This window comes from Leucopleurus acutus, assembly GCF_964270905.1.
Source record: "Leucopleurus acutus genome assembly, chromosome: 4".
Lineage (NCBI taxonomy): Eukaryota > Metazoa > Chordata > Mammalia > Artiodactyla > Delphinidae > Leucopleurus > Leucopleurus acutus.
In genome coordinates, this window is record NC_139146.1 from 22,126,181 (window position 1) to 22,149,862 (window position 23,682).

General features: G+C 38.3%; 1 protein-coding gene and 1 long non-coding RNA gene across 4 annotated transcripts in view; one reads left to right on the forward strand and one right to left on the reverse strand.

Annotated features, from left to right (window-relative positions):
* Positions 1 to 23,682, forward strand: part of LOC309961333 — a 187,061-nt gene that overhangs the window by 131,443 nt on the left and 31,936 nt on the right. The window lies entirely within an intron of this gene.
* Positions 1 to 23,682, reverse strand: part of SYNPO2 (synaptopodin 2) — a 169,633-nt gene that overhangs the window by 15,065 nt on the left and 130,886 nt on the right. For 2 of the 3 annotated variants that reach the window (XM_082838466.1, XM_082838465.1), the window contains exons 2-4: positions 21,220 to 21,371; positions 17,038 to 17,837; positions 12,402 to 14,587 (exon numbers count right to left, since the gene is read on the reverse strand). In XM_082838466.1, the coding sequence (XP_082694592.1) occupies positions 12,402 to 14,587; positions 17,038 to 17,837; positions 21,220 to 21,371 (3,138 nt within the window). The remainder of the gene's footprint in view (positions 1 to 12,401; positions 14,588 to 17,037; positions 17,838 to 21,219; positions 21,372 to 23,682) is intronic. The other variant, XM_082838467.1, reaches the window with a different exon arrangement.

Genomic DNA, 23,682 nt, shown 5'->3' on the forward strand with positions numbered 1-23,682 from the left:
GAATGCATAATATGTTTGACGTAATTTCATAAAATGGAAAATGTGCATTTTAAAAGCAAAGGATGGAGATCTAGTGATTCAGGTGAAATGATAAGCAAAGAATAGCAGAAGTTCTGCTTTACAGAATTGCAAGCCCTTTTCTTACTTTACTCCAGTGTGCCTAATGGCTGCCCTAGGACTAGAGGTGTCTCTGAGTTTCAGAATGCTCTCCATTCTCAGGAAGTATCTGCGTGTGTCGAGAATAGACAGGAGGAATTATAGTCACACTTTACAGACACTGGAACCAAAGCAAATCTTCTGGTCAGGGCTTCAAGGAAAGAAAAATTATTCTCTAACCTCCTAAGCTCTGCTTTTTGTCTCATTAGAAAAATGATGTCTTTAAGATTTTTTCTTCAAATATTCTGGAATTAAAGTGGTAAGGAACAAACAAATTTTGTCTTGTCGGGTTTTAAACTGACCTTGGTTTTTAAAAAGCATTGAACTGCATCAAAATACTCACAACACTTAAAACCCAAATGTTTTTAAGGAGCTATTTATATAGAGAATTATAAAATCTTAGAGATGGAAGGCATTTTAGAGATCCTGCAATCAAGCTTCCATGAGGTATAGGAGTTCCTTTTATAACACCCCTGATAGGCATTGCAATGGAAAAAGCACAGGCTATGAAAACAGATAGACTTGGATTCAGCTGGTGAGTCTGCCACCTTACTGGCTGGGTGACTTTGGGCAATTTTCTTAAGCTCTCTGAGCTTCAATTTCCTTATCAATTAAAAAAAAAATGAGGATAATTTCCACCAAATAAGGTCATTGTGAAAATTAAATACATGGATTAAGACCCTTAACACATTTTATATGTCTAACACATATGTTAGTTAGTTCCTTCTCCATTCCTTCCCCACAAGTTTTTGAAGTTTTCTTAAGTTAAACTGAAATTTACTGTCTTGTAACTTCCATTCACTAGTCCTGTTTTTCTTTTTCACAAGGGAGACCTTTACTCTCTCATCCATACCAAAATTCCTCAAATATCCAGCTCTCCTACCTCCTTTTTAGTCTTTTCTCCTCCCACTGGTAAATGTACAAGCATATATCTCATGTTACAGAACTTCCAGACACATCACCATCCTTTTTGTTTTAGAAATAAACTTTAGTGCGTCAAAGGCCTGAAAACAATACTCCTGTTAGGATCAAAGCTGCTACTCAGTGGGCCTACCTGTCCCTTTGTTCTGTTCACTCTTCTAATGTTTAAGCAGCCTCTTGACTGACTGCATTTTGTCAATCCAGCACACAATCTGATTGTCTTAATGTTAAGGTTAAACAAAAATATTGGGATCTTTCCCTGTGATCCATAAAGCGCACAAACTTCTTTTTAGTTTTGGAGATTTTACAATCATACTTGTTTCCATTTTAAAAAGCTAATTAGCATTCAAAGTGCTTCAAAATTCTCCTTTAGTCTAGATCCCAAAATAAGAATGTTTTGATTACTGCCAGAGAGATTTCAGTTATTAGTAAGAACATTTTTGATTGGAGATAAGAGACTCTACTGCCCTACGGCCAAGGGAAGTCATACAATCCCTTTGCCCAGAGATAAGAAAAATCAGCCAGGGAACTTTGTACAGTCGCTTCTCTAGATGATAAAATTGTATCATTCTATTCCTAGAAATATTTATTCTCAGACTTGATTAGAAGCAGGGAGTTAGATAAAATCACATTTCAAGGCCCTCTTTATTCTTCTATTTAAAAAACAAATTTAAAAGCTGTTCAAAGCAAATTATTTGCAACACACTTTAGAATGGTTGCCTGTGAAGCGCTCTCTGAGCGGGAAGAGAGTTTGCTGCCACCTCCTGGGCTTTTAGAATAAAGCTGTCAAGATCAGCACTTCAGGGCCTGTTCCCTTCAGACAAGGCATCAAGAGCATTTGAAAGCAGGTTCCGTTTACAAGTCTGGCTGTCCCGGACTGAATGAACTAGAAAACTATTGATGGGTTTTAAAGAATAAAGTTGATTTCAGTGTTTTGTGTGTCAGAAAACTGGTTTTCAAAGTGAGGTTCACAGCCCATTACCATCAGAATCACCTGGGGTATATGTTACAAAAACAAATTCCTGGGCCCCATCCAGGGGCTACTAAAATCATAATTTCCCTGGTGCGAGGGGAATCTTAATTTTTCCCTGGGAACAAAAGTTGGAAAACTGCATATTAGAATACTGTGAAGTCAAAAAAATAATAATAATACCGTGAAGGCAATAGTTTGCTCACACTAAAACACTGTATATAAAGGAAATAGTTGGTGAACTGAAGTGAAAAACTAAAATTAAAAGTTCTAAGAGATATATTTTGTTTTGCTCTTAATTTCAGTAATACCACCTGAAATGAATTGTGACATTTTGCTGGACATTTCATAATGTAGAATTCAAAATCTATTTAGCCCATATTGAGTTTATATGAAGGATTATAAGTGGCACCCTCTGATAAGCATTAACAAGTAGTCCAGTGGGCCAGACCATCAATAAATTCTGAGTGTGATTAAAACAGGAAAGAAACTTCCAACTGTGAAAGGGTTGGTATGATACTTTAAATTATCATTTTATTTATATCAGTCCAGCCAATTCCTTAGTGATTTTTAGCTCTAGAGGATGGTTTTGTGAATACTTCTTTATCAAACTGAGATATGCTAGCAGAAAAAAGAACTAATGCCATGTAAGAAAGAAACTTAGTTGTTTTTTACTTTTTAAGAAAAAGTGTAATTAAACGCCACAAAAGGAAAACTTAACTAAGTCAATTTAACTGTACTTGAAACTAAAGCAATTTTAGATTGAGATGAAGTTTTCAGAATCTCATCTTGTTGTGATTTTTCTCTCTTCAAGATCATCCTAACTTCTGCTTCTGACTCAGAAGAATTCTAGAAGTACCAGAAAACCCACAAAAATTCCCTTTGTTTGAAAGGCAGCTGGAATTTTAAGTTCCTGCCTACATCAGTCATTCAGCTTCTGAGAATTGTTTTTCATCACTTGCGCTGTGAGCTGGGAGTTTGCTCTGTTCAGACCGAGGTTTCACTCTTTCTGGTTTTGGAAACTGATCACTCTTCTCAGACAAGGGGATCAATTACTCTAAAAAGACCAGGTTGCTGACCCTTCATCCTGGGACAGTGTTGAGGAGGAGGGAGAAGAACAGCTGCCTGCTACATCGTCAGAGGCCAGCCAGGTTCTCTCAGAGCCCCAACTGTTGCAGACCTGAATTGGGGTAGCTTCGGGGATTGGGTTGCCAACTGTTCCACTTTCTGTGTGATAGGCCTAGTTAAGCTTCAACTGTCCTACTAGAACCTTGCTCAGGATACCAGCTATTCTATTTTGAGAATACATTTCATTTACAAGCATTTCCCCTAAGAATTCTCTCTATATTGCTAAATACACCACACTTATTTTCTTTAATATTGGTGCTTTGAATTTATCACAGTCCCTTTATAGTGAGTCTCAAAGCTGATATTAAGTTTCTTTTTTAAAAAATACTGTACCAGTCTTTTTGAATCCTGGTCTCATCTTTGTATACCACTACAACAATGCTAGTACAATAGATGAAGACAAAAGAGAAAAAAATTGACCAATAGGCTGAATACAGAGGAATATAGAAAAATAAAACTTCAGTAAAAAGAAAACAGTAGAGAAGAAACAAAGATGTCTCAGTAAAAGACTCCTGGGGATATATTATTCTTCATGTCAATATGAGATTTATACAGACACTGCTGCCGCTTTTTCTATTTTAGTTCTCTTAGATCCCTTAAACTGGGATTCATATTAACAGAGAAAACAAAAGAACTTTTTAAATCATTGTGTGTGTTTCCCTCCTTGGTAGTTTATGAAATAGTAGCTGTTGTTTATTGAGTGCCCTTTATAAGAATATTAAGAGCTAACATATGTTGAATGCTTTCTATGCACCAGGCACTGTTTTATACCCATTGCACATATTGGTTTGTTTAATCTTCACAAATCGTGAGGTACACCTATTATTTTCTCCATTACATAGCAGAGGGTACTGAGACACAGAGAGGCTGAATCGTTTGCCTAATGTCTCCCAACAAGCAAGAGGCAGCCTGGGATTCAGCTGCAGGCATTTTGGCCCAAGTCCACACGCTTACCCACTACAAAATATTGTCTCTGTATACTTGATGTTTATGTGCATTATCTCACGTAATCATAGGTGAATTTCATTTAAAAAATGGTTACCTTATGCTTCCCCTAAATCAAATCATTGCTTTAATTTATTTATTTTTTAATTTAAATATTTGCAGGAACATTTTTCTGCATTATTGTTACTAAAATTTGAGGAATTTCTCATCACTATTTTTTTCCTTAATTTACCTGGTGTAAATTAGCACAGCTGTAGTAATATATGATGGCTTGAAGTGGGTGTTTGAGGAATTTAGTCAAACACATCATGGGTATTCACTCAATGGAACTAGCAAAATGTTAGACTTCCCCCTACCATTTGAGTTATAAGCAAATAGGCTGGTAGAAATAAAAACGACACCTTTCTCCCTCCCCTTGTACCTGTTCACAAGTGTCTATCATTTGGGGCTACCAAACTCTAAGAAGTTTTTTCAACATTTCTTTCTTTGATTTGGAAGGTATAAAGTAACTTTTGAGTTATTCCTGAGACAGGTATAGCTTATCACCTCTGATGGGCAATTCCTTTCATATGTGACCTTTGTCTTGTGATCAAGTGAGGTAATGTAGCCTTGTGATTAGAGAATAGCTCTGGAGTCTGACCGTTGGGTCTTGAGTCTTAGCCCCATCACTTTAGACAAGTTTCTTAACTTTTCTTTACTGTATTTTCTCATCTGTAAAGTAGAATGATAATAGTACCTTCTTCATACACTAGTCATTTTGTGATGACTAAAAAAGTTAAAATTTGTTGTCTTTAGAATGGCACCTAGCATATAGTAAGTCCTTGTAATTATCACTGTATTAGTGGATCTGTGGTTTTAAATTAAGGCAGTAAAGCTCTGCAAATATAATGAGGGTTTTTTACAATTAACTCAGAAGTTCACATCTTCTCTCCTTGAAGTTAGTGATGAGAATGTTCATACCCACATTTAGAATCCATTACAGTAGTTCTTTAGGAGATGTTTCCAAAATGACAATGAGACATAGTTTAAAGCAAACAGAACAAAACAAAAAACTACTGGAAAAAACATAAGGTATAAAAATGTCCTCTCTGGGAACTTTTCAACAGAAATACCTGTTGAGAAACCTTCCATTGAGGACATTGCAGCAGGAAGGGTTTGCTGCCTCATCCATATCCAGGATGAATGCTAGCTCAGCCAGGAGACACTTCATGGAACTCTAAGATTCCAGTGACGACTACTTTTTTGATATATTTTGAAACACTGAAAACTGTGATTCTCTCAGCATTATTCTGTGTAGACTTATTCCTGTTGAAATGTCTCAAGTTATTATTGGTTTAGTAGCAAACCAAGCTGGGTGCTGATTCACTATGATAAGCAAGTTCCCTGAATTACTTTTAGTGGGAAAGGCATGAAGCCAAGGGGAGTACTTCCTTTTATGTAGAGCCTTTGATTTTGCTTTATTTTTTTTTAATGACATTCCTCACCGCTCCCAGCCCATGAATATCACCTTTTCACCCTGATATAAGTGAAAGAATTTTGGGAACTCATACAAAATCACTGTCAAATCCATCATTTCTACTTATAAAACAGATGCTTATTTTTCAGAGACTGGTTTTCACTTCCAACATATTATCATAGCATCTGATTTATGAGCAATCTTATGATAGTAGGGTCCTTTCTAATGTCTCTCAAGTGGTCAAAGCCATCCATTAAGCATATGTAGAGTAGGCTCTTGGTGGATGGTTTGCTGAACACATAATTAACAGGTCTCAGGGAGTGGGATTCTGGGGTCTAATGAGACTGTGGAAATCTTGTGGTACTGAAGGGAGAGCCTGGACTTGGATGTCAGATAAGTATGTAAGTCCAACCCCAGCCCACTACTTTATAAGCTTAGTGATTGCCGGACAAGTTGGTTAGCCTCTCTGGGCTTCAGATACCTTGTCTACGAAACAGAAATAATAATAATACCTTCATGTTCAGGGTAATTCTGAGGAGTAAATGAGGTCACAGTGTAATTGGTTAAGGGTGTAGGTCCAGACCAAATCCGGGGTCCACTACTTAACGCTATGTGATCTTGGGCAAGATATTCAGCCTCTTTGTGCCTCAGAATCCCATCTATAATCTATACACTGAGGATTATGATGGTACCTATCTCATAAGGACTACTGATTAAAAAAGATAATCTATGGTGGTTGCCAGAGGGGTGGAGGTGTGGGTGGGCAAAATGGGTGAAGGTGGTTAAAGGTACAAACTTGAGGTTATCAGAAATAAGTTCTGGGGATGTAATGTACAGCATGGTGACTATAGTTAACAATACTGTATTGTATATTTGAAAGTTGCTAAGAGAGTAGATCTTAAAAGTTCTTATCACAAGAAAAAGAAATTTGTAACTATGTGTGATGTTAATTAGATCTATTGTGATGATCAATTTGCAGTATATACTAGTATCAAATCATTATTGTACACCTGAAACTAATGTGATGTTATATGTCAATTATATATCCATTTAAAAAAAAAAAGAATCTATGAAGATACTTGGCACAATTCAGGGCCCAGAGTTTGTGCTCAGTTAGTGTTAGTTATTGTTATAATTTATGTAAAGTATTAACATTGTTCCTGGCTTTTAGTAGAAACTTAATACATCAACCCCCCCACCCTACCTTCTGTCTTTTTCTTAGACCTCATGAGCTTGTTTAAATGGCTGCCACAGCTTCCATCCCCACCCATGTCATCCTAACTGAGACCGTAATCTTGACTCAGGGCCTTTGGGTGTTCTTGAAAACAGATCATTCCACTAAATAAAGATAACCAAAGAGCTTCCCTGACTTCTAAAATGTCTCCTGAAGAACAAAAAAAAACACTTTTGCTTTTTCATATTTACTTGCAAGAAGAAAAAATTTCTCAGTTTATACCTAAAATGTGCATTTCTTTTCAACTTAGAGCTAATTGCAAGTCTATGTTTGTTTGTTTGTTTTCCATGAACAACCATTAATAATTATCAAGGAGCTCAAGAAGTAGGGGCTGTGAAAGCAGGATTCCTCCATGGTATATTGGAATGTTATTATTTTAAATACTATTATTATTATCAGGTAGAGGAAGAAGGGTAGGCTGGAAAGTAGGTCCTTGTAATTATTTTTATTAGGACCCTGAATGTATATCTTACCAGTCATAACACACACATAATTTAGAAAAACGTGTCAAGAATGAGGTATAAACAGAGATACACGTGAGGAACTTTACATTTAGAACCAAAAAATGAAAATTTAAGAAATTCTGTGTATCAATAACAAACAATTATTTAAACTATAGGACCCTGTAGAAGTCTAACTTTTTTTTGTACTTGAGAAATACTTTATTAACTGGCATAGTTCTGATAAAATCAGGAATCTGACAGGATTTGATATTTTAAAATTAAATTTCTCTTCACTCAATTGCTTCTGAGTAGTGAGGTCTATGATTTCCAAGTGCCAAATGGTAATTTAGTGTACAAATATACATACCATAGAAACATTAAATTTTTTTTTTTTTAATTTAAGAAATTGGCTGTACCTGATAACATCAAGGAAAGAATAGTCTGATTTGGGGGCTCCTGGTTTTTATTGGTCTGATGCTCCACAGGATGGCCTGTAATTTTTTTCCTTTTTTTAAACTCAGACTGGCCTCTTTTAGCAATTTTGCCTGGTGTTTGGGTCCTGTGGGAATTTACTAGCTTGCTTTATGGCCTTTGGCCAATCCTGGTGGGAAGTCTAGAGAAGAATTCATTTCTGCTTTTTCCCAGAATACTTGTTGACAAACTCAGCGGCACTGAAGTGTTACACGAGTCTTTGTGTCCCCCAGAGTCCAGTGATAAGGGGATATGAGACCAGCAAGGGTCAGTGCTTCTGGGAATATAATGTTGGCTCTTAGAATTTACATATTTTTCTCATGAACTTTTAACAATTTTTAAAACAAACTCAACAACTGTGATTTTAGGAGGGAATGAGAACACAGCCCACTGCTTCCCTCTGGAAGCATTTTAAGCGTTTAGCTTTTCAGAAAACAATCACTTCTTTTTGATGACCATGACTTCAAATACCCTTCCTGCCAGGCCAGTGATGACTCATAAAATAGCAATGGATTTCAGGAATTCACTCTTTGAATTTGGGTGCTTGCAGGTTCTCAAATTTGTAACTGGATGAAATGATACACAGCAAGGGACTTCTGTTTGAAAGATTAAATCTAAACTCAGACACTAACAGCCATGTGTCTTGTGCTCTCAAGAAACGTCTGTGAAAGTGCTGCATTCTGAGTGTTTGATATGCCTGTCAGCAGCAAAGAGCCTTCAAAATTTCTTAAGCTAGTAACTGTAAACAAAACAATGGCCCCACATCACTTAGTCCACTCCCTTTAAATGCAGATCATTTGTTCTTGACATCTCAGATGCGACTCTTGTGGCCAGGCTAGAATTCAACTGTGTGATAATACTCAGTTGCCCTATGAAACCCACTTTTTGAAAGGGGTCAGCACTATCTAGAAGAGTTAAAGAATCCTGGCTTACTCTCAAGAACTACTGTAACTCAGTCAGTTTTCCTGTGGTTAAAATGAGTTGCTTCTTGTGAAGATTAAATGAGGTACATGTAATCATTAACAATCGTGCTAGATATATTTTGAAGTACAAAATTTTACATGTTCCAGAATGACAGCCCCAATGTGTCTTATAAAACATATTCCTAAAAATGTATGCTTTATACTATCAATGAATAGTCAAAATGCAGAAACAGTGTGATTTTCCTCTCTCAAAGCAGAATGTGTTTATTTTTGAAATGTTAGAAATAAGACTGTAACTGTTCTAAGATCAAAGCGGCAGTGCTCAGATTCTCAATCATACCAGTTCTGTGATTCAATCTGCCCTCCTATAAGACTGAGAGGAATATGTATACTTACATTTACATAGCACCTTTCTTCCTAGTATATCTAGTGTTGTTCACATTCACTATGGCACAACATTCCAGGAAGAGAGGTTTGAGACATCACTAAGGGGACACTGGTGGAAAGAAATTTGCATAAGGTCCTGCAGTAAGTGAGTGACTGTGATTACATTTTATTTTATATTCCAATGCCTGTTAACCATGCAGTGGATTCCTTAGGATAATGTATATAAGGCACCTATCATAACGCAAGCACTCAGTAAATGATCCTTGCTATTGTGTTGACGATGACAACTGGACTTCATGGGTGGGGTGCTGTACCTAGAAATTAAGCTAACAAAGGACAAAGATAAAGGCAAGGTCCTAAACTAAACAAAAACTGCCTCCCCATACCCTCAAATTAGCCAAGCAACCAATCCGAATATCTGCCACCACAACAAAGCCAACACCCCGAATTCAAAGGGTGCCCAGTGGGAGGGAAGCTGAGGTCATGAGTCCTAAGTCTCCCACCTGCTGCACTGACATCATTTCCAGAACTCCAACCTGAAAGGTGGTACACCCAGCTTATTCTGCTTGCAAGCTCCCACGGGGCTCCCCGGCTGGGGAGAAGAGGCAAATAAATCCCTCCTTCTCCAGGGAGCTAGCTCAGTCCTTCTCCCTCCCAGCCCCCATCTCTCAGGGTGAGGTTAGACTCTGCTGTGGATACAATTTTGGAGGATTCCCATGCCTTTTCCACAATTTGGGACTGTATGGTTCCAGATGAGATCTGTGCTACCAGCTCCCAGTCGAAGCTGTGGATGCTTTTAGTGCATGCCTGACATGCTTCTTAGAAGCTTTTTGGGAACCCCATGACGTCTCAGTCATGTTAGTTGTGTCTTTAGTCATCAGCTCCAAACAGTGGCTCTGATAAGATGGCCACCTGTCCAACAGGAAATGGACCCCAAACACTTCTCATTCCTATATACCACAAACCACTGGACAACTGTAAATACTTGTGGGTCATTACCATTCTAGGCTACTGTTGAACCAGTGATCTCAAATTGACTACTTTGTGTTCCATTTTCTTCCCTCTAATTCATGCCGTTCTTTAAATGCTATGTTAAGAATGCAAAGTTACAAAAATGATCTCCTTTCCTGCCTCACCTTAAGATGCCTTTTTTGGTTGTTCTATTAGAAAAGAATGCAAAACGCACAGCATTCAACAGACTTCCTTTGCAAAGAACAAGTAATACAAACAATAGCCTTATATAATGGATAGATTGCTTTTTCCTTTATCCTGTATGAATCTTCCTAATTGATTTCCCAAAAAGGCAAATAAGAGGCCAAGCTACATCCTGTGGTTCTAACCTCTACATAAATTGCCACCAAAAGCAATGAAAGATTTTCCAGAGAAAAAGCAGAAGAATAAGCCCCATTGTTCTGTAGCTGACTTAATTCTCCTCTGTGTTATGTCATACAAATACCTACAGCTTGCAGTTTTACAATGTAGAGAGAAATGGAAGTGTTCACAGAAAAGAAATTCAGATGTTTGGGAAGCAATATAAGAGAAATATCAGAGAAATGACTTAGGTCAGAACAGCTCATACAGGGAAGTATTTTTTTTTAATACATTGAACAGATTAAAGAAGAAAGTAATATTTTAATAGGGTAGTGAAAATATAGCAGATTGACAGTGACAGCAGAAAAAGAACAGGAATACAGATATTTGCAGAGGATTAAAATGGTACCATGTACCCTCACACCAGGCAAGCTTTTATGAGAGGTCTCTAGACATATCTCTTGTATCGAGTAGATGGTTTTCCTTGGAGCTGTCAAAAATGCTTTGTGGGGCTTCCCTGGTGGCGCAGTGGCTGAGAGTCCGCCTGCCGATGCAGGGGACACGGGTTTGTGCCCCGGTCTGGGATGATCCCACATGCCGCGGAGCGGCTGGGCCCGTGAGCCATGGCCGCTGAGCCTGCGCGTCCAGAGCCTGTGCTCCGCAACGGGAGAGGCCACAACAGTGAGAGGCCTGTGTACCGCAAAAAAAAAAAAAAAAAAAATTGCTTTGTGGTTCTCTACATTAATTCATGTTGAATATTTTCCATGGTCGGACTTGGACTTAAAATAGATATGAGAAAGTTCTTCAGGTTTACTGTCAGTAACATTATTAACTTCAGAGCCAGCTGGATGATGGCATGGCATATGACCAATCCAAATTTAAAGGTAACCTTGTCTGAATCCTCCTGGTCCATCAAATATAAATAATAAAGTGAAGGTGCAGGAATAGAATTGCAAGGAACAGTGGGAGAAGCAGTCGTCAGAAAGCAAAACAAACACAAGAAAAAAAAATCTGTGACGTCACTCAGAAATGATGCTAATAATTGTGAGTTCTCACCCTACGGCCTCCACACACATGGGATTACTTGTGCGTCACAATCAGCCCCTGGAATCAGTAACCCTTCATGCCCCAATCATGTGATTTCCCAAAGGAAAACAATAGCCATATGTACCTTTAGCTGCAGCCTGCTCACCTTTTTATATGTTACTCCATTTTACTGTACTCTACCACTTGCCTCAGCGAGGAAAACAAACTTATGCCTTCATGGGCAATTGGAGATGTACTCAATTTCTTAGGTAACTGGGGAGAGAGGATGGGAATCAATCTCTAAGGATAATTATCCTTCTTACCCATCCAGTTTACTTTAAAGAAGTCTTCTGAAATGAGCTAATATATGTAAAACATCTGGCAAGGAGCCTAGTACATAATAAGTTCTCTGTAATTATTAATCCCCTCTTTCTTACCTACCTTACTAAACTATGTACATTCCAACAGTCCCCAAGGTACCTTCTCTGCAACATCAAACAGGTGGCTGAGGTTGACAGACCAGAGCTGATCCCTGTCCTCCATAAATTTCTTATCCTTTAATACTAGTAATAGAGATAAAGCACTACTTAAAAAGGAAATGTCAGTCAATACATGCTATGTTTTCACTACATTTGAACCTTTTCACTGTAGGAACACAGCTGTTATGTTACATAAAGACTGTGTCCTAATGTTGATAACACTGATCACTGTTTTTTTGTGGCTAAAGCATAAACCCTAAGGATCTGCTTACTTAATATAATGGCCCATGTCTATTTAGGGGTGCTCCCAGACTTTTTAAGTGTGCAAAGAAGATAAATATGTTTTAAGTCAATCTGAGTTAGATTTTTGACTCATTAAAAATATTCTCCTTGGACCCAGATTGGGAGGTGACATCTGAAATTAAATTAAGTTGAGGACTTGCTAGGCATTCTCAGGGACTCAGGTAACACTGCAAACAATTCGTTTCAAGCAAAGTGGACACTCAGCTTCAGCTACAAGATTACTCTTCCGCAACAGATGGTTTCCACACCTGAACTGTGACACCACTTTTCTTTGCTGAGAACTTCGGCCTTGGTGCCACAAAGTAAGATGTCGAGGCTGATTCTTGCTTTGGAGAGGTGGGAATGGCCACAGGCACTGGGGAGGCGCTTACTGGTGAGGTGGCCTCGGCAAAGAAGGAAGGCTGAGAGCTATAGGCTGGCACTGAGTACACAGACGAGGCCTGCACATTAGTGGGCGAGCCAGCATTCACTGGCCGAGGAGGAATAGCTTGCTTCATGGCTGGCAGTGAACTGACCTTGACTGATGACTTTGCAGGGAGGCCATCCTTTGCATCTGGAGGTTGGAAAGTAAACAAGGATGCATTTAACTGATAAGGTTGGTGCTTCATGACATCCAAAGCATTAAGGGGTTTCTTGCCCTTTTTCTTGCTTGTCTTGGAGGCCTGTGGGGCTGATGGCTGGGACTTGACAGCAGCCAGTGGGTAGGAGGGGGAGTGGATGGGATTGTAGGCCACAGGAGGAGGTGCTCGGACATTGGAGGAGTACTTCCAGCCGGCCGGGAGAGATGGAGTGGGAGACTGAGCACGGGCAGCATGGGCCTGCACGGTGTCTGAATCTACCACGTACTTTTTCATCCTTGACTGCCTTTTAGCAAAGAGCTGGGCTCCTTTCCCACTCATTCCTGGAAGCTCATTGGATGGTCCCATTGCGCCAGTATGAGCAGTGTTTACCGTTGGTGTGGGAGCTGATGGTTTGGGAGTGTAGTTCAGACTGGCTACCGATGCTTGTGGTCCTTTGAAGGGACCAGCCAGGCTCAGAGCACTAGCAGGCCGGGCAGTAGGGTAAGAAGGCTGCGCTATTTTGATGGAGGAAACAACGGTGCCATGTGATGGGTTGGATGTGGGGAAGGCAGGAGGTTGGGCTGGAGCCACTCCTGGCGACCAGACTGGAGAAACTGGAGTTACTGGTTGGGAGGATGAGGACTTGACAGAAGGCTTTGGAGCGACAGGAGGTGGGGTCTTTTGTTTTGCAGTGGGGCTTTGCATGAAATTACAAGCCTCTGCTCCTAAACTGAGGTAGTCTTCTTCTGGTCCGGAATCTCCTCCTGCCCCAGTGCCCTTTTTGCCTTCCGAATTTTGAAGAAGTGACAAGAGTTCAGGATTTGGGCTTACTTTGGGCTCTTTAAAAGTGAACATGGGTTTTGTCGTGCTTCTCCTTTTGGCCTCCTGCAATATTCCTGTTCTTTTTGCTGGCACCGCGATCCTTTCATCCCGGGAAGCTATTTGTTCAGATGAATCATAAAAGGCTGGCTGGGACCATGGGCCAGGCTGGGGCCACGGAGGGAGCTGTGCTGGGCCAGCTGTCGGACTTGACACTGCTCTGGAGAAGGTTTCAGGTGGGGGTGTGACTGCAGAATAAGGTGGAGGCGCAGGAAAGTCAGCAATGGGACTGGTCATGTTTCGCGTTGGAGAGAAGGGGGTTGCTGGCTGGTTCACGGACCCCGGGAAGGGTTTGGCCGTTCTATTCATAGGGATCATCCTCTGAGCCTCTGCTGTCTCGGACAAGCCAGTGAAGCCATTCTGTTGGGGCACATGGCCAAGGCCATGGCTCACCTCGATGTAGCTTTTGCTCGCAGATCTCTGCACTCTCACCGATTCTTCTTCCTTCCTTTGGTAAGATATCATGGTTCTCAGGCCATCCATCTGGGCAGCATCTGGTTCTCTGCTTGGCATTCCACTCACCCTCTCCTCCTCTTTTTGGGCTGTGATCTGATCCATTCTCTCCCTCCTCTTAGCAAACATGAGGGCCCCCTTGCCTGTGGTGTCTGGCAACATCTCCATCTTGTCCCCTCTGTTCAGTTTCTTTTCAATGTCCACTAGTCCAGAATCCCAGTCAAAGTTCACAACTTGTGTGTTGTCGTCAGTGTCAGACAACAACTCTTCCTCCACCTCGGATTCGCTTGCACCCAGAAATGCTACTTCACATGTATCCTCTTTGTCGCCTTCTTCCTCCTCCTCCTCTGCCTCTCGATCAAGTTCACCAGTCCCGTAACTGACTAGGGTGTATTTCCTGGCCCTCCGACGGCGCTTCTTAAACATCAACACCCCCTTGGAGTTGGGGTTGGGGGCATCTGTCAGAAGGAGGGCAATGCTTTTGCATTTAGATTTTGCTTCTTTCACCTGCTTTTCTGATAGGCTTTCACTCCTCCTGAGCCCTAGGGAAAATACAAAAATTATACTGAGTTGGCGAGTTCAAGGAAGACTCCATGGCAACCCAGAAATCAACTCTCCTGGGAGAAAATGAATGCAGAAAAAACATGTTTACAGTTGGGTACTGAATTTTGAAACAATCCAACTCATTTCTCTTTCTTATTTCTTTCAAAATGTATACTTCTGTAATGATATACATGATGGTATAATACAGATATAATTTGTATATATATAATATGCCATTTCATGTTTTCCTGTAAATACATTTTATATATGTTGGTTAGAATATATGTTTCATAATTTGTTTCTGTATGGCTCCTTACACTTTAACAATAAACACTGGAAAATAAATGTCAGTTAGTTGGATGTAATTAAAATTACAAAGGAAAGAATTTAAGGACATAATATTTTCTGAAAACAAGTTAGGACATACCTTGCATTTCCATATTTAAAAAATAAAATGTTGATATAAAACATTTCCAAGCACTTTTAAAAAGTGGGAGGGGGAAACAAGAAAATATTGTTTACCTAAATGTTTCAATGTAATAAGTTTAAATATTTAAGTTTTCTGTTTCTTTTTTTTTTACTTTGCCATTCTCCCAAAGTCTTTGCATTCACAGCTACTAAATTAATATAAAGTCAAAAAACTGAATGAATAATAATGGAAGGTACCGAATCAATAATTAATAATAATTCAGAATACAAGATTATTGTGAATACATTTAAGAAATTTTAGCTACAAAGTTGTCTAGATAAATTTGTTTGTAAATGTATTACCATCTTGGAAATATAATACTACTTTAGTTGCAGCAAGAATAAGTGTAAATCTTGGGGAAATTTTTAAATTATATTACTAGTGACCCTTATAACTGTGGGTAAAAACTGATGCGGAAATTAAGTCATGTAAAATGAGAACTTGACAGTTTTAAAATAACAAAAAGCTATATTTCAATTTTTAATTTTATTATTATTGTTATAAAAAATAAATTGGTGGCAAATTAATTTATAGTACCAGCTAATTATAATCATGTGTTCCATGATAAATGAGCATGGTTCACAAATAATTTTTGAGTTCCTCAAAATAGTTAAATGGAAATTTCAGAAAATCTTTTTGAATATTTTTTTGATTGGAAATCAGCTCTATTTTTCACTGGAAAAAATCAGACTTAATGGTTACTTTTTCAAAAATAAAATAGAATCAGAATAGTTCTATAACAAAATTACAGATATTCACTGGTAATCAAATTTTATTTAGAGAATATAGTAAAAAGTGTGGTCATTCCCAAATGTAATTCCTTTTTTGACTAGTGTTATACAACTTACTATTAAATTGACAGTCACAGTTGTTGCTAACTTCACTGCCAACATGTAAAATATGTGTGAGTGCTGCCTTAATGCACTTGTTTAATATGCTATAAATGTGAAGATGCATACAGATGCTTAAAGTATAAGGAATGATTAACATCACTTGCCAATTCAACTACAAATGGTTATGCTAAAAATACGCTTTAAAAGGAATAACAAGAGTTAGGAGACTTAATATACTTTGAATAACCAAGATCATTACTGTTGTGTATCATTCGTACATTCAAGTGCCTTTGACAGTCAGTTTTTACCTCCTCAAATGAAATTCCAAATTTGTTTCTCAAAAGCACATGAAAGAAAATAGCAAAAATCATAAAACCTAACTGCCATTCTTATCTTCATTCTCCAATCTGTAATCGCTCCCCTGGGTAAAACAAAACACTGTAAAAAGCCTTGACTTTAAAATATATTTTGTGTTGGGGGACATTTAAATGCCTCCACATGGCCCTGGGGATTGACTTTTGTGTCTAGAAGGTAGATGAAACGCTTTGCGGTCTAGTGAAGACTTACAAAACGGAGAGGATCATGTAACTGCTTAGTATTCCACATGTCCTTGTCCGTCAAACTCACTTCTGCAAGCATCATCATGCTGCACAATGATTTTTTTTCAAAACGAGGATCTGCTTTTAATATCAGTGGTGGAGACTGTATTTTAAAGACACCTCTCAGCAGCAGACTCAACAGTTTTTGACAGTTAAACTCAGCATCCACATGACTTCAGATACTCTCAGATGCTATTTTAACATGAAATATCACAATATTCTGAGACAAATCAAAAAGGCACATTAACAGTATTATTTTCTTTAACAGTTCCTGTGTCTTTGGGAATAAAACAAAATGCATTAAAAACATTTAAATCTACTACAAAGTTCAAACTTATTACTTCCAGTTCAGAAATTGGTATTTTCCACAATTTCATGTTTGTTATTTTGTGCATTAATAAATTTAAAAAAAAAAAGCCAATGAGAGACATAAGAAAATCTTACCAAAAAAAAGAAAAAGAAATTCACGCAGGCAAAGCAGGAGCAAAATACCCTATCTCCCAAGCCCCTTCCAACAGCCCAGCAGTGGCCCCCAGGGCAGGACTTACGTGCGTGGCGTGCTCTGTGCTTGTGAGGTCTGCTGTGATCCCTTTCTGAGCATGGATCTTCTCCCTGCTCTGTGCCTTCTGATGAGACTGCAAAGGATACCAGAGAAGGAGGTGCTTCTGACTGCCCTCCTTCCACTGGAGAATCCACACACCCCTTTCCTGCCTGAAGCCTGCTCCCTTCCGTCTTCTGCCTATCAGAGCAGTCGAAGATCACTTCCACTCGGGGCAGCCCGGTGTCTCCTGCTTCACTTCCCTGGATCACTCTCAACTCTTGGCCACTGGAGATCTGGATTATCTTGCTGGACCTCAGACAAGGCTCCCCTTTCTCATTAGTGGGGACAGAATTTATGTGGACGATCCCGTCATGCTGTAAATTAGGATCTTGGTCAGGAGGCTTAGATTTTTCAGTTCCCAGGAGAGCCACTACAGGGGCACTAGTGCGCTTGTGTCTCTCTTGTGAAAGGGACAGTTGTAGCTCAACCACAGTGCCTGGCCGCCCCGCTTCTGCCTTCTCCCTTAAGATAACCTCCTCTGGTAAGCGTCCACTTTTAGAGTCATACGTGTGAGGAGCCAGGCCTGTTTCTTCTTTTATGCTCCCAGAAAAACCAGCACCACTTGCTTGGTCCTCAGCTAGGGGAGCTCCACTCTTGACCTGGGCGATGTAGAACTCCCTGTACTGGCTCTTTGTGGCTGGTCGAATCTGTAGGGTGGTACTTTCCACGTACCCTTCATGGATGAGACGCTCGTGGTTTTTGTTTTCAGTTTCAGAGTTCAAAGTCTCACTTATTCCACTGGATGGTCTGCACACAGAAAAATCAGTCCAGACAGTTAAATCAGAGTGTGTTACACCTGCCAAAGAACTTCCTGACACTTTTATGATGTCTAATACAGGATACAGTAAAAATATTTCCTCTTAAATGTCAACTGCAACATATTTGAAAACAGAAATTGGCAACATGTTTATATTATTATTTAAAGATCTTCCAAATAAACTTGTCTTTTAAAGCAAAGCAAAAATGCTCACAAAAGGTTATGAAACGGAAATCCATCCTAAATTCAGCTTTTATTTTTTTCAAAGCACAAGTTATAGCTACATGGATGCCCTTCATCTATAATTATTGGGGTGTTTTCAAATAACCATGCTTGTTATAATATGACAAAGCATTTTAATGTCTTATTGACTAAGTTTAGGTCTGGACATTTTAAAGTCTCATAAACATATTCAGCAGCTTCAGAGCAATATTAATATACAGATAACTCAAGTAATTCTTTTAGAGGCTGTGCTTTCTTGAAAGGAATGAAATAGAAGCTGTTTTTTTAAGCTCCAATGAGCATGTGTTTTGTAATAAGTGGACCCCAGCCCAGTACTCTTGTGTAAAGAGAAATCCTTTCCATGCTGCAATGAATCATTGAGTCATGGAGTATTTATAATCTGAGATGTCTCCCCTTCTCTACTTGAACTTGCTCTCTTGGAGCATTTTCCTTATAGGATCTCTGAAGTCAAACTGTTCCTTAATCTCTCAGCTAAGGAGCCCACAGCTGTTCACCACAGTCCTTTGATTTTGACCTTTACCATTCCCAGATAGTTTTGCAAATTTGGGTTTGCAAGAAGCAGTGTCAGTTAAGGGTTAAACAACTTCTTGCTAAAACTCTAATTTAAACTCTAGCTGCTTTTAGAAGAGAAGCATCATTCACAGAACAGCTGTAGGAGATGCCTTCATTTCTTACATTTGTAAGTTTTTTAAAGAAGCAGCAGCGCCTATCTTGGCCCCTTTCTTCTTCCCACAAAATGTACCCTAACTAATGCAGGGTCATCAATTGAAGGGAGTGAGCCCCTACTTCTATTCTACTCAAGGGAATTTACCTTTGAATTTAAAATTTAAATTTAAATTTAAAATTTAAGACTAATATTCAAAATAATTACTCCTAACTTTGCTTTTGACTGCATTTAGCAAAACAAAAATAAACAAAACACAAACTGACAGTCAAATGAAATGCAGCTTTCTCTATGCAAATAATCTGTAAAGCTTCCTGGTAATACCAAAAAAAAATTATAATATAGTATTTTTTAAACATGTTGAAAGCAAATTAGATCTTCCTTTTATAGGAAATGATGAATACACTGTATGCAACTGAATTTGAGGGTACCAAAAGGCCAGAGAGTTTTAATTTAGGAAGGCCTTGAGATGGAAGTAGATTAAATCACTTTGAATTATGTTAGCAATCAGTTATGAAGCTGAGAAGAGAAAAGTTTGAATTCGTTCCAGCCTTACACACTGTAATACAGGCAAATGGGTCAGATAAATGTTAACATTTATTGGTAGCCAAGGTAAAATGGATAGCTGTACATGAATAAAAATCATAAAAGAACTAGAGGTTAAAGCTTTATACCTTAACATGCTCATTTCCATTCAGGGCACATAGGTACTCAATTCCACAATTTATGTGTCATAATTATATGGGTATATATATATATAATCATTTAAATGAAATTTACCGTAATAGAGACAATGTTAAAGGAGGATTTTTTTAAGGTAGTCTGACCCAGCTATCTCTGGGCAATAGTCCAGGAAAAGTAAATCGCTTGTCCTCTAGGGATAGACAACAGTTACATGAGTGAGAGAAATATTTAATTCCAGGAAACAATGTTCAGTTACCCAGATTGGTAGTGGTGGTGGTGGTGGTGGTGATGATGATGATGATGATGATGATGATGATTACCTTTGGGCTGATTTTAATTTGAGATTCCATTTTGAATCTCGTCAATTATTTATTTATTTTTTAAAAGGAAAAATAATAATAATCATGATTCCAGTTCTTAAAAGTAGCAGAGAACGAGTCTATTTATTTCTGAAAGTAAATAGGTACCTAAGACTCAACTTTAAACCATCAAGGACTTTCCCAATGGTAGTCAATCATAATCAAAACAAAAACTAGTAGGGGATGTCTCAGACTACAAGTGTGTTCTGAAGAGACTGGCCTCATTAAATCAGCAAAGACACTACAAGGGAATAAGTTAGAAAAGGTTTTTCTCCCATTTTGGATGTGATTGAACACTTCAGATACCTCAGAGATTGATGCATAATAATGGCCAACCCTGTGACTACACTTGGCAACATTACTGTTAGATCCCTTTTAAAAGCAAATGGCAGCTTTATAAATAAGTAGGATCCCAGGGGCTTAAACACTGGGCTTGAAGGGTAAATATTTAGATGGGAGATTCTGAGACAGATGCTAGATTTCTTTTATTTTCACAAAATTTTGGCCAAAGTGAGTTCACATTTGTATAGAAATGGAATCATATTGAATGATTATCAGAGGGGTAATGCTGTACGTAGTCTTTCTGCAGAGTTGAGGCAAAACCTAGAAGGTTTTGAAATTCTGTGTGAAAAGTCCTTCTCTTGTCTTTCTGAAGGCTGCTCTCTAGGAAGCCAGAGTGTTCCTTTGTGGATTCATTATAATGCCATGGTCAGGGCCTCATTTGCAAAGTTAATGTGGACTATACTGCCATTTGCACATGGTAAAAATGTTGATGCTATATTTTTTGTGATTACCCTCATTGTTTTCGTTTGTTTTTATGTTTAAAGTTTACTTCTGCATTTTTAAGCAATTAGGTGAGGAGGGTAATTTGGAGAGATCAAATTGACAAGTGATTTGCATTGATAGTCCAAAAACTAACCATTAGCTTTTGCCCATATCCAAATACTGGTTTTTCTGACAAACAGAAATTGGACTGCTTTTAAGGGTTTCTTGGTTCTTTTCCTTCTCCTAGGCATCCTCTTTCTATTCAAATAAATATTATACAGTATAACATTGTGACATTTAAACATTTTAAATTAATCTAGGAATCTAGGAATTTTAATTTAGTGATCCTGACCCACCAAAAAATCTTGACCTAGAAGTATTATGTTCAATATACTGAGCTTCCTAAGGAAGTAGTCTAAAATACCTAAGATTTTCAACAGAGTTCTTGAAACAAAATTTTCAAGTTAATTCTCAATTAACCAGAAAATTCAGTTGATTAGAATTGCCATTTTTCAAACACTATGATTTTTCTGTTTAACTATACTGACTTACGGAGCACCCTCATTTCCCCATAAATAACAATTTATATGGTAGTAGGAGCTATAGCTTTCCCATGTAGCTTCGGGAGAAAATATACATTCCAACGAATCTTCTTACCTTTTGACAAGCATTTGGAGAGAGTCTGTTATGCTCTCCATGAGCTTGACGACTTCTGGGTGGGTGAGGTCTGCACAAGGGCTGCCATTGATAGAAACCACTTCATCCCCCTCACAGAGCCCAGACCCAGAGGCTTTGCTCTGGCTTCGGATCTGAGTGGAGTGAAAAAGGAGGCAACAGTTAGAATTATATAACATAAAAAAATGCGCCACTATCTCTGAGAAATTTCTACTTGGGAGAGGTAAATAGATCTTCAGACTGTAAAAGCAGCCCTGAGTTTTAATTTACCTGTTAACCTATAAGACCATCTTAAACACTTTTCACCCGTTACGCACAATTTATTATACACCATAATGTCAACATTTAATTCATAGCATTTTAAGTAAACAGAAAAAAAGGAAATCAAATCTATGGTGAAGGAACTAGAAAAACAGAAGTAAAGAATAGTGAAGAATGGAGGAAGACAGATGTTTAAACTGATTATACGTTAAAAATAATTATTTCACACTGTGAAGCTTGATCCAATCAGAAAGTGGCTTCTCCCATTAAAATAAAATTTAAAAGCCCTTCTCATTGCCAGGGTGGATGGAACACCAAATGTAAGAAGGACATGTAGGGCAGGACAATCAATTTAAGGAGATAGCTGTACAGCTCAATGAACTGACGAAAGCCATCCCAGTAAAATGGGGAAATTAGGCAGCAGGATATTAAGAATTACGTCAGAGGGAGAAATCCTTCATTGAAATCAACTATTCAGGACTTGATAATAAGCAAACTTTAGCAAAAAAGAAAGAAAAAAAAGGGATTATTTTGCAAAAAAATAGAAACAGCCCTGCTATAAGGATTGCATCATATTCCAGCACAGATTCAGTGGGACAAGAAATGACTAAAAACCTAGAAGAGAACCTTCAGATCCTGGAAGAAGAGAACCTTCAGATCCTGGAAGAAGAGAAATTCAGAGGAGTAGAATAGCAACAGAGCTCCCACCAGTCCTTAGTGAAGAATAACATTCAGTTATTCCTGGAGGTTTACATTCTGTATAATTATGATTATGGTAAATTGCTGTGCTGGTTATTATCCATCTGCCCTTCCAGGCCCATTCTCTACCCTCCCTGGCACCTCTTTATGGCAGTGGGAGGATTGGCCTGTAGAGACTGCAGTGACCAAGTTCCCTTGCCTGCCAACTCCTGGTTGGATTTGGTCAACAGGAAGCCCCAGTAAGAGATCAAAGAGCAAGGGAAATGAGAGGTCAGGGAGGTGTTCTCCCTGCAAGACCTGCTGGGCCAGGATTTGGCAATGGCTTTGCTCCTTGATCTAGACAGTTAGAGTTCTTGTCCGTCTGTCCCTCTACCATGCCTTAACTCTTGTTATATTCCAATAACACACACCATCTCTTTGCATCTTCAGGCCTAAGGGTAATAATAGCTTCCTGCTCTTGATCTCTGGGTGCTTCATTATCATTTGTTGGTTCACTTGAGCCTGCCTTCAGTCCCTGCATTACATTATCTTTAATTACTCCTTTGAACAGGCCACCTATTTCCTGCTAGGACCCTAAATTATACTAATGTGTTTAGATTTCATTTTATAACGTGAATTTAATAGTTCTCAATGAACCATGTATCATGATCATACAATCTCAAATTTAAGAATACTTTAAGATAATCTTATATACATTTTCTACCAAGGGGATCCCTGTTTGACTATTAAAATTAAGATTCTGAGTCCAAAGAGGCCAAAACCAGGTAAGCAGTGCTTGTTGAAGAATGTTTTCATAGCCAGGCTCATTTCTGATTTGGCATAAAATGTATTTCAATTTATCTCTAACAGATGCCCACAAATTCTTGCTAAGGTCTTAAATGATAATTAATATGCTGACTGAAACAGGTTTAAAGTTTATATCTCCAAGTGCATTTATATTTTAAATGATACTCTTGGAAGCAGAAGCATATCTTTAAGTGCCAAAGCAATGATGCTATTGAAATTTGAAGTGATTCAGTTAGTTTTGTTCTGGGAGGGTCTATCCTTTTATTGTTATAAGTTATAAGAAGGCCTTCCCCTTTTTCTGAAAAATCAATCTCATTCCTTTTGTTTTGAAAGAATACACTAATTTATTGCAAAAATTAAATGAACTCAATATTTCCAAGGCTATAAGGAAGCAACAAAAGCAATGAGAAAGAGAATTTCACCCAGTTTTGAAAAATATTTGTTTATTGACTGCCAAATATATTTTTTTGTTGTCTTGCATGAAATTCTTAAAATAAAGAATCATGAGAGAGTTGTTAATAAGTCAAGAATAAAACAATGCTCAACAATGAACATTTAAGTTAGGAATAGAGTTATTCACATTTCATTTAAATTTATTTAATTTTTTTAAATAAAATAAGATTAGGTGGATAATAAAGCATGTTTCTGAAGCATAAAACCATTCATCCAGTGGAGTCAGATGTACTAGAGTACAAACAG